Below are 12269 nucleotides of genomic sequence, written 5' to 3'. Positions count from 1 at the left end.
TTATGCTATTTATTTCATTAATTTAAACACCAACTTTAAGTACTTGTTTCTGGATGTCCAAGCTTAATCCATTTCAAGCTAGATAAACTAAAAAAAGAAACCCATAAATTCTAAGTTACATAACTCAGAGTAAAAAGTGTTTAGTCACAGCTATGAGCCAAACTTTTATAACCGCAAAAGGTCATTCTTTTAGACAGCCTTGGTACATGAAGCAATGTAAAAGTTTTCTTTGCGCAAACAAGTATTATTTATTATCCTAATTGTTTACCATTCTGACTAATGTCATAATAAACAAAATAAAATCTTAAATGTTTTTTCCCCTTTGTTTTTCCTTCAGGGGAGAAGGGGAGGAGAAAGGAAGAAAGGGAAAGCAAGGGGGAATTTAGGACTGCCTCCACCTGCTTGCAAAAGGTCAAGGTATGGAAATGTAACACTGACCAAAACAAGTATCTCAATTTAATAGTCCTCATAGGGATTATTTTACTCTCAATTACGGTTTAGTAATCAATGGATTATTTCCTCAAGAGACACCAATTTCTTTTTTACTTCCTGTCTTAGAAAACTGCCTTAGAAAACTTGGGTATACTACTACTAATAAGCTGGTGCTAAAATATGTTGTAAAATCTCATACCCTTATCAAAGGTGTGCTACAGTGTTAATAAAGTGTTACTAAATAACAGCAAGTAACAGCTTCAGTAAAACACTGAAGAAAACAGTAAATGATAATGCCAATCTGTGAAATTTTGTGGTTAAAAATAGAGGCCCTAGGTCTAGCTGCGCTGCATGCTCATTTTGACAGGGTGAAAGGAACATGGCTTCACTCCACATCACGAAGTGACAAATTCTATGGTGATTACATAAATCCCTCCAGACGAGAAGAGGAGATCTAATGTGTTTATTTAATCAGAAAAGTGACAACAGTCATTACTTTATTCTCTTTTCCATTAAGGTATGTAAAGAAAGACAAATAAGAATAAAGGCAGCAAAGAGCATTCTCCTCTTCATTGTGAAGCCCTTAAATATATACACTCACTTAAATAGCCCTAGTGCAATAACTAAATATATTATGTATACAAACACCCCATATTTTTACTTAATACTCCAAAAAGGTTCATTCTCAGCTCTTTGTTTAAACTGACTGATACATCTCCTACAGAAGAAAATTACTAGAGCGTATAGAGCGACTTCTTATATGGTGTGGTTTTTTGTTCTTGTGTTAGTTTTTTCACATGTGCCTATCCATTTGAAAGGACTCTTACTGCACAATAATTAGAACAAAGAAATCAAGAGGAGTAAGGTGTAAGGGTATTACTTTTACACTTTCTTCCTTCACTCCTAATCTAACTCATTAGGTTAACCATAGAGAAGTAACTTCAAAAAAACATTTGTGTCAGCTATTTAAACTAATAACAGCCATCTCTATGTCAATGAATATTTTTTTCCTAAATAACTTTATACTATTTTTCAAGAGATTACAAGGGATTGTAATATAAATATATTAAAATATTGTGTAAAAAGCTAGTCTCCTTATCAAAGAGTAGAAGGAGAAACCTAAGGAGAAACCAGGATAAACAGATACGTGACTGCAATTCTCATGGCAAGCTATAGAGAACACTATAAAGCTAATTTTTTACAAGGAACTGCCCAAAACAAATGCATGGAAAAACACACCCAAGCAAGTTTAGTGTAATATGCTGCTTTTTTTTTTTCAGAAAAAGTTTAACTATTTTTTCCCAAACATTGTTTAGAAAAATTCACACTGTTCCCAGTGATAGAGCTTTTCATACAATAGTTTTCCTCATTAAGACATATTTGACATGATACACTGCTTCAGTTTTTCAGACATGTCCTATAACCACATCAGCCAGAATGGAGCCTAGAAGAAAAAAATGCTACTCTCACTCCATCCATTACCACTATAATGTGATCACAGTAGAAACAGTTTCTATACCTTCATTACAATTTCACGAATAATTTTTTATGTATGACCTCTAATAAAATTTATCTCAATAGCACAATCATCTCAAAGTAATTTCAGCATTTAAATAACCCTAAAGAGAACATCCATATAAAACCGATTGAGTCTAGACAAATCCTCTCTAAATTTTAGCATAGAGCCACCAACATAGTCCCATGCAAAACTAAATCTCAGTCAGTGGCTAAAGCCAGGAAACAATTTGGTGGGACAGAGACAACTACCAGCTGAAGCAGCAGGCTGCCCAGCTCGGCTGGATGCATTGACCTCTATCTTCCATTTCCATCAACTTCTAGGGACAGGACCTTGGTCTGTTCTAGTCCATGAAATAGCATTCCTCAAGAAAACATGGCACCACCTTCAAAACTGAAAGTACTATAACAGATCAACATGATTATTTGCAGATGACTTCTGATCTGCTGGTCATAAATATACTACTGACTCTTAGAAATGTCTACAGTGTTTTGATAGTTTATTGTTTTCTACTTTGTAGATACAGTTGTTAATTGTTTTGTCCCCTGTTATTATCAGTTTTCTTTCTCTCTCCAAAAAGCTTTCCAAAAAAGGATTTCAAGTGGATCTGTATGTTACATAACACCTTAACACTAGAATCAGAAAGAAAAGTGACAGTTGTCTTAACGATCCCATCTTCTTTCCCTACCATGAACTGTACCATGCCTAATTTTCCTCCAACCTGGAACTTCTTTGGATAAAACCCTATAAGAAGAAAGTCAACATTCCCCATTTCATTTGTGGGTTTTCTTTATAACCTCTCTCTCACCTCCAATTTATACAACCATCACCCTTTTCCCTAGCACAATTTTCTATTCACAACAGGTACTGCTCATATAAATGCTGCAGTAATCACATAAGAATGCTGTGAAAACTGTCAATTTAAGTGTGGATTACGAAATGCAAGATCATTATTGCATTTAGACTGATGAGGAATGATTCTCTGCAGTGTGTTGAATCTCATCTAGTTTTCGATTTTTATTGAAATACCATAATCAATTTCAGTAAGAGTGACTGTGTCTATTCAAGACATGATTGAATTGAATTGGCTACAAGTGTGGACCTCTATATTTCAAAATATGCTACCTGACAAAATTTAGAACAATTGTCTTCAATTTTTCAGTGTGCCTTTTCTTCATGTATCAATATATTGCTTTATTACTATAGCACTTTTTGTGCAGCTTCGTTTTTAGAAACTTCACACAAAGCTGTGATTGCCATGTTGGAGTTCCACATGGGAAACTGGACACTTCGAGGAAAGTTACACATTCTTACATGAAGAGTTTCTGAAACTCAAACTCTTACATCTGAGTTTCAGAGTATCTGTGGATTTAAAGCCTCCTAGTCTGTTATATCAATCTAAGTACACTGCGGTAAAACAATTAAGCTTCCAGATGAATGTTTAAATGAAAAATTAAAGCAACTCTACAGTAGGTCTAGACTGTGTATAGTATAACTCATATGCTCGTGGTTGGAACTTTTTTTTTGGTAGTATTGCTTTAATCATTCTGACTACATTGCAGTAAGTTCCAATACATCGTCCCTTCTGTCAATGCTTCTAGTACTCATTCCCTTCAAGAAAGACAATTTATTAACTGCTATGTCCCCATACTTGAAAGTGCTTGCTTGCGAACATTCACAATGGTTACTAAAAGGAGGAGAAAACACAAGGAAACAAAGATTTTCACAGATGGTCTTAAACTTCAAGGTTTAAGTTTTAAAGTACTTTTGTGCCTTTACAGTCACCCTCAAAGTCCAGTCTATTAGAAGCAGACTGGTAAGGACATATGCAGGCAGGTTTTTTTTAAAGTCAAACTATAATCAAAATAATTACATTTATAAGCTCTGGGGAAAAAAACCAACAAAGTAAATCTCACTATTACATCACAAGAAGTGCTTTCTTAAAACAGTCATTAGAAGTAATGTTTGCCAGCTAAATCCAATTCTAATGTATATTATGGGGATCTCTAAATACAGAGCTTTCCTAAACTAATTTAGTGAAGGAAGACTGGCAGGAAACGAATTAAAATCAGCATAGCTGAAGGTTTTACATCATGAAACACAACTTACATCCCTGTTCCTACTGTAATTAGTCTACAATCAGCAATGTACCAAAGAAACCATCAAATGAATGAGAGTCTAGCTCACTGACAGCCATCACTGCATTACCTTTAATCTAGCTGAAATTACGGCCAAGGTATCTCCCCAGTGAATACACATTCATGATAAACATGACCTGCCACTGGATGTCATTACTACTACATAAGCGCAGCTGGAAGACTCTCACCTGTACTTAAGTAAATCCTCAGAAGCTGCAGAAGAGAACACTTCAGTGACTACACTTACACTCGGGGAAGTCAACTCATTTGTATACAATACATTAATTCTTCATCAATTTTCCCTTCCCCTCCTGACGGGGGCATCAGCTGTGTCCCAAAACCTGTATAGCTTATACTTCTAAGGAAATTGCTTCGTTGAGAGAAAGCTGCAAAAAAGTCTTTAGATTAAAGCTATGCAAGGTAAGAAAGGTAAAGTTACAAAGACAGGTTTTTTTAGTAGCTCAAAGGTTCAAAAGGAAGATGACAGAAAGCTGCAAAACTATCAAAGAAACTAACATGGAGACTGAAGGGGATACCCCAGCACCATCAAGGGTCTGCTACAACAAGTAGTAGCAACCTCCTTTCTCCCACCTGACCAATGCCTGCCTAGCCAGCAGAGACTCTTCAGGTGTCTTACTGGAAGCTATGAGTGCACTATCTGTTTTTCAATCCTACCAATCCTTTGCGAATGTTACGTAATAGTTTGCAGTCAGGTATACCCACTTTGCACTCTGTAAAACCCATGTAAATAAAAGTTACCTGAGATGGACTATAAGAACACACATGCAACGTTATCTCCTATTTGTATCTTGTGATGATGTGCCAACTTTCTTTAGGTGCACTAGGCAAGGAACCATAATCTTTAATGCTGTAGTACCCCATAAAGCACCAATTTACATCAATTTAAAAAGCTAAATGTGGAAGCATCATAGAGCAGCAGTCTATCCATTTCTTCCTGAAAACTGTTACAAACCATGGTGACACTCCCACATAATGCAACAAGCATTCACTTCCACAGATATTTAGAAGACCTCAACATTGAGCTGTCGGCTACTTAAGCCCAAAAAATTTCTCTGGACAGTTATGTTATGAAAAGTATTATCCCAGACAGGTACCCTTACTAACCAAACACTAATCTCTGAAAGGTATATTTCCCTATTCATTCCACCTATTGATAATATTACACTTGTGGCAGCTAAAGATTGCGAAAGTTGGCAATCAGAAGAGAGGAAAAAAAAATCAGGTAAAGAACAGGTGTTTAAGGAAATATTAAATACTGACCCTAACAGAGGCTGCTAAAGATGGTAGCAGAGCACGCCTTTAAGGAGTCAGATCCTAAAGTGAAGTAAATTACTACTGCCATCAGTGAACCTTTTTTCCCCATAAAACACAGCATGAAATCTACTATGCAGGATTTAAATACTGGGTGGCAGAAAAGGCCATCGTCTCAGCATCCAAACATAGGCATACTGTGCCATTTCAGATGCAAGATAACCCCTGAGATACCCGCGTGAGGCTGGACCACAGGATAGGGAAGAGAAGCTTCAGGTAACCAACACCACTCTGGAAGGGCAGCTGGAGGACAGCCCATCTAAACCAGAACTAAAACACACCTTCGGCACCTGACAGATGCCCTATTTCTGCTGCACTGACAACAAGGCTAAAAGCAGTTTCTGAACGACAGTAGTTTATAACCCACTTTAAGAAAAAGTGAAAGAAGTGTAGCACACTGAGCTATGATCAGCTGCTCCACCAACAGTTCAGAAGACTGAGCTAGAGAGAACATCTGGTTAGGCAGCAGGGGACCAGCATGTCATCTGTTGCCCTGATGTAAAGTGTGGCTTGTGGGACACAGTGTTTATACTCTGAACCCTACCTATAGCATTTCAAAGCACATTTGGCATGGACGCCACTTGAGACTTCATAAAACTGAAGGATGAAGAAAAGACTAAAGAAAAGAGGAGACTTCTCCCATTACATGATTTAGTTAAGTAAATTTCATTTCCTTTATAGCACTTACAAGCTTTAATTCCAAAAACAGAGTATCACAAATACAAGCAAGACAAAACCTGCAAGTGGACAAGCCAGAGGATCGCCACTACTTATGATTTGGTGCCTTCACAGAAGAACCAAAGCATCGACACACAAAATCCAATCAAAAAAAAAAAAAGCACTGAAAGCAGTGCCTCAAAAGGGGATGCCAGGGATATCTGCTGGCCCCAGAACCTTGTAATGAACATCATCTCTTGCTGATCATCCTGCTGCATTCAAGGAAGCAGGACTTTAAAACTAGGATGTAATTCAACCTCTGACTTCTGTGCCAAATTCTTCTCCTAGATTAAGGAAGAACTTAAAATTTTAGCTAAGTGCTCAGGTAAAAAGGGTCACAGTATTAAAAAAAAAAAACCACAATCAAAAACACCCACCACAAAGCTAACACAAAACTTGGGGCATCGCATGATTTCTGCTGAGGTTTACATCTACTAATATTCCCAAAGGCTCACAGAAATACATCGCTATACCTATTGTCCCTTAGAAGTGGATTAAGAAAGTGTACAAACTAACAAAACCTAATGAGAAGAGAGGAATACAGGGCTTTAAAAATCAAAATAATACTCTTGGATCTCAATAAGCCTAGAAAGGCAGCATCATTTACACATTTTAATTATGTAGTGCTTGAAAAAAACCCCAACAACTTATCTTTGGTAGGTAATATCTTGTTCTCATTTCTTTTTAAATTGTTTTGCCTGATTAGTATTTTCAACACATTTGCTTTGTAGAAAAATGAATTTAAATCAAAACACAATCAACCACTCTAGCTGTGATCCTACCTGATCTCCAGGGTCTACAGCATCACTTCTAATGAACTTGGCAGCTGAATAATCTTTGAGTATGATTTTAGAAAGGAAAAATTGTTATACTTAGCTCGTACTAAATTAATTACAAGCAGAATCCTTACTTAAGATGGGAGGGTGTTTACATGTATTTCAAGTGAGACATCTTACACAGGATCATAATAGAGACAAGGCACTTAATTTATCACAAAGTTAACCAGACCATGCCAGCTAGACTACAGGCCCAGAGCTTGTGGCATCCCTTTTGCCTTACAGCATTTCCCTTTCATGCAATAGGAAAAATAGGAAAGCCAAATTTTTAATAGGAACTGATACAAAGGATATAAAAGTTTGTTTTTAAAAAGTATTATTAAAGTAAACTGCAAGCCTCACTCATGCTTTGTAGTTCTGGTTCTTGCATTGGTTGCTGAGGGGTGCAGGGGGGATGAAGACAGGGACAACCATGAGTGGATGAAAATGAAGATGATGATTCACGAAATTCACATGTTTGAGAAAATGAGAAAAAATGCCCAGTTCCAGTTTTTAGAAAAACTGGAAAAATGTGCCAAAATTATGAAAGTGGAAGTTTATTTCTGAATCAGTTTGTTTTTTTAAAGCAGAGTTTATAATACTTTTCTTTATAAAGGTTAAGCAGAAAATATTCTTTTACTTATGCAGTTATTTTACCTCAAATTCTCATTTTACTGAAATTGAGGTTTTATTCTCCTGTAACACTACCTTCTACAGCAAAATTTTTAAGCTGCTGTTTACAATTTACGAAGTCCACTGTTTGTACAAAACTTGTACAAACATATATAAAAAAATATAATTCTGCTGCTCATTAAGTGTTGTCTCTAAGTCCACAATACAAAACATGCCTTTATCTTCTTAAATTGCACTATGGTGTGAGATACAATATCCAGGCTGTCCTTTCAACAGTTTTACTACTGCTTTTCTTGGACTTACTCTCTACTTACATGAACATTACTATAGTATTCAAGACACCATGGATACAGTCCTTTTTTTGCATGGATATAGATCTTTTGCCGCCTTCTGTTATAGCAAGTATTCACAGTCCCCTTCCCAGGCAACTGAATAATCTTGCAAATGCTGTGAGACAAATTTACTTATGTCTTGGCTTTCAAAGAAAAAGTAGACAGACTAAACTGATAAAGCAATTGTTTCTTAATCTCTTTCATGGTAGAGAATTAGTTTCTCTCAATTCCAAAGTAAATTAAACATTTTTTTATTTGATGTTTAAGTACCTGTAGAATTAACAGTTCTTCCCACTACAGAAGGAAAGGGATTTAGTACAAGCACCGTACAGGAGAGAAGGCTGTACTAGCTGAAGAGACTTGTCTCAAAGCAAGCTTTTCTGTATACCACTGAATAGATTGTGTTTGGTGTCATTTATTTTCAGCAAACTTTGATCATCTGCACACAACTCGAGTCCCTCTCACAGATTTTTATACCCCCCCTTTCAGACTAGAACTGCTCTTTTATGCATATGGAAAGTAGCAGGCATGTCAATAAAGCCCAAATGGAAAAAATCCAAAATGTTTTCAATAAAATGTCAGTTCTAATTCTTTCCCAATTTTGTTTGGGACCTTTGCACGCAAAAAAAGAGGAAAAAACCCAAGCCATTTTTAAATCGGTTCTGAGCAGTTTCGACTAATATGACTGTTGTATCCTTTAAGCCTTAGAATTTTACTATAAACACAGATAGAATATTTAGTGTTTCAGATATTAGGACTAAAGAAGTCTTTAATGACTAAAACCAGTTCACTGCACAGCTTCCTGTGCTTGAAGGGGAAGAAGGGGTTTCCCTAAAACTTTGAAAAAGGAAACCCAAATTTGTTGTTGCATTTCACTAGAGGGCAGGGGACAGGGAATGACATATGAAGGACCCTCAGTCAACCAAAGCATTATTTTTACTCATCAGTAGAGCACATATTAGATTTCTCTGGTCTCTGCTATTTCCTTATCTCTTCTCTCCCCCTCACAGCTCTTCCTCCTCGTGCCCTCCAGCATTCAGTCCAGCATCTATTCTAATCACATAGGATGAAGAGTAATTGTGAAACCATGTCCCTCACCAATGAGTACATGCACCTATCACTGACCAAACAGACCCACGTAGGAAGCTCTTTAGCTCTGAATAAATGCTTGACATTGCTAAATGCTACCTAGAAAGTAGCCTGCTGTTTCTTTCATTTACAAATCCTTGGAAAACACTCAATACCAGCATCACTTTCACAACAAGAAGAACCTGCCTCTGCTTGGAACAGAGAAAAGTCCATAATAGCATTCAATTAATTTTCTCACTAGAGAAGTTGGTATCACATACTTGTCAACTATACCAAAGCATAAAGTGAAATAAAGTGTGAAATACCATTATATTGATAGTAAAGCTTTAAGATTATCTGAAACAATTTATTTGAATATGAATTTAAAGAAGCAACTCAGAGGAATTTATAGTAAAATGCATTTGTTATAATAATTAAAATCACAATTCAAAAAGGTCCCCTGAATTCATCAGTTAAATTGTCCCAAATAAAAAAGTAAAGAAAGAACAGCTCATCCTATTACGTAACATATGCATAAGTCACTTATTATACTGGTCACTCGGTTTAATTGAAATTGTGAGTTACTATGCAAGAGTTTCCATTAACCAGTTGACCTATGCTATGTAACGTTACTTCTGCAAAAGTGACCTTCTTAAACAGTTACAACCCCCATAAGCTATGAAACTGTCAGCCTCAAGAGTATTGCCTACGAGCACAAGAAGAAAAATCTTTTTTGGCAACTAACTGAACATACGTAATTCTGATCCAGGGTTTAAGGACACTGCAGCATAAGCATATCCAGTTAATGTCAATTCAGTGCAAGTGAGGGCGAAACAAAGGAAAGAAGTAAACTGAACTTGCAGAGGAAGTTCAAACCTAACAACTAACAGATTAACAAGAGACCAGAACTCTACAGTCGCTGAGGGATAAGCCACCGAAGAAATCACTCAAGTGTAACCTTGAAAGGGTTAAACCAGAACTTTGTAACTCATAAAAAAGGCAAACAAGATTATCATGCATCTCAAGGAGGGGGAAAAAGCAAGTCTATCATGGAATAAGAGGCGGGTGATATTGTATGGAATTTATTAAGAAATGCTTTAAGGAGATTGTGAGGTTGTGTAAAACTTACTGTGATATGTTTAGGGGGAGAATCGAAGACAAGGAAAGGGAGGAATCAAGGTGGTTCAGGGATGAATGAATGTGGGGAAAAATGGGAGATGGAGACTGAAATAAGCTGGCTATCTGTGCCTGTTTCTCCATTTAAACCACTGAAATATTCCGCATACGAGATAAATCCCCTTACCCCCAATACCGCAAAGAACACAAAGTAAACAATATTAAATGCTAATCATCATCTGCCATTAACATGTGGTTTGACATACAGTATATTTATACTAGTTAATTAAGCGTGCCCAAATTGGGCCCCCAAAACTGCCTACTGAAAATGACCCCGCTCTGTATTTGTTGATTGACCTCTGGAAGCTCTTTGGAATGGAGTTAGTTGTCCTGGGGCAAAACTTTTGCTACATTTCAACAGTCCAAGAGTTCGACAATAAGTTTCCAGTTTTCTTCAGCTTTTCTTATTATAATTTATATACACTAATATATTATAGTATGTATATTATATATAAAGTATTATATATAAATATAATATACAATATGAAGATACACATATATTTTATAGTGTATTATGATCAAATATCATATTCCTATATAATAGGTATCTATATGCAAATATTTTAATCTATTTTAAAATAAAAATAAACATCATATATAACTACTTAATATAATTATATAATACATACAATACACATGGTATATAATATGTACATATGTAGCCATAGATGAAAGAATAACAACAAACCTAAAAAATATAATTATTGTTAGATTTAAAATATTTAGCAAAGTAAAAGAACTAGCATTTTTCAAATGCTAAATGCAACGTAAACTCAGCATATCCTATCTATTGAATAACCCAAATGACCTTTCCAGTTTGACGAATACTATAATTTTACTAGAATTGGTAAGAAATAATTACCACTAATGCACCTGAAATGACAATTTATACTTACTTTGCATAGTCAAAGAGCCTGCTGTCCCACAGCTGATGAGTTCCTCTAGGACCAGAATGGAAGAAACAAGAATCTGAACCATCAAATTTGTTGAGACCATCTTCAGAGTTTTTTGATGCATGGCTGTGCACAACGTCCAGCAGAACAGTGATGCCCATTGAGTGAGCAACGTCAATCATTTCTTTCAGATCATCTGGAGTTCCATAACGGCTATCAGCATGGAAATGCGATGTGTTATGAGTGATACAATCAGAACGTAAGCTGACAATACTGAACATTACTCATAAAACCTACATCACAGTCAGTAGTTCTTCATCACCTCATTTCCCGTGGCGTACAAGTTGTTTTTTCAGCCTCTTAAGTAGTATTTACTACAAACTGACAATTAAAACAATTTTTAAATTATAAAATTATATCATGCATGCAATGTTTTGCAGAAAGGGTTTCAAAGTTTTATTCTTCCCTCTTAATCTGTCAATAAATCATATTCAGTATAAAAGATAACTGATACAACTTAAAGCTTCTACTTAATATTGAACACTTCCATACTTTAAGAGACAAGAATATATTTGTATTACTAGAATAAAGTAATGCATGACGACTACAAAAGTAAATATACATTCATGAAAGTCCTCAAAATACACCATTTGCTGCTGTCCTGCTTAGTTATTTGTTTTAGGTACTACACTCTTTTCCAACATGTTTTTAAATAAAGGTTTTTGTTTCCTGTGTCCAAGACCTTTCTTTCAACTAATTATGCCAGTTAAAACTTCCTGTCCATCTATATTTAGCCAGGTTGTCACTTGAGCTTCACTAAGATAAAAAAAAAAAAAAGAAGCCCACCAACAAAAAACTCCCACAAACTCACAACATTCAGGTGATCATAATATTCTTAACAATTACCTGAATACCTTTTCCATCTATTTTCACCCTAGTCTTCAAATCTAAGTACAGTCTGTTACAAGCATGGGAAAAAGTTCCCAGAGAACACAGAGCCATGATTTTAATCAAGTTTATTATGAACAAGTAGTGTACAGTTCTGTTTATCATAAAAGAATGACTTATACATCATGTTTGTTACGGCCAAGAATTCCACAACACAAAACCCTTGCATAAACACTGCTGAAGCTAGAATAATTGGAATATGCTATGACAGCTGAAATTACTTATAACCTCTTTGTTTGTATCCTACACAAAGAATTTCACAGACAGCT

At 35.8% G+C, this 12269-nt stretch overlaps 1 protein-coding gene across 5 annotated transcripts in view; it reads right to left on the bottom strand.

Moving 5' to 3' along the window:
- Positions 1 to 12269, bottom strand: part of GBE1 (1,4-alpha-glucan branching enzyme 1) — a 163572-nt gene that overhangs the window by 82937 nt on the left and 68366 nt on the right. For all 5 annotated transcript variants that reach the window (XM_074599272.1, XM_074599282.1, XM_074599313.1 and 2 more), the window contains one exon: positions 11056 to 11265. In XM_074599272.1, coding sequence (XP_074455373.1) covers positions 11056 to 11265 — 210 coding nt within the window. The remainder of the gene's footprint in view (positions 1 to 11055; positions 11266 to 12269) is intronic.

The sequence above is a fragment of the Larus michahellis genome, chromosome 1 (genome assembly GCF_964199755.1).
Source record: "Larus michahellis chromosome 1, bLarMic1.1, whole genome shotgun sequence".
Taxonomy (NCBI): Eukaryota; Metazoa; Chordata; class Aves; order Charadriiformes; family Laridae; genus Larus; species Larus michahellis.
The sequence above is the reverse complement of the archived record's forward strand: the minus strand, read 5'-3'. Positions and strand labels throughout refer to the sequence as shown.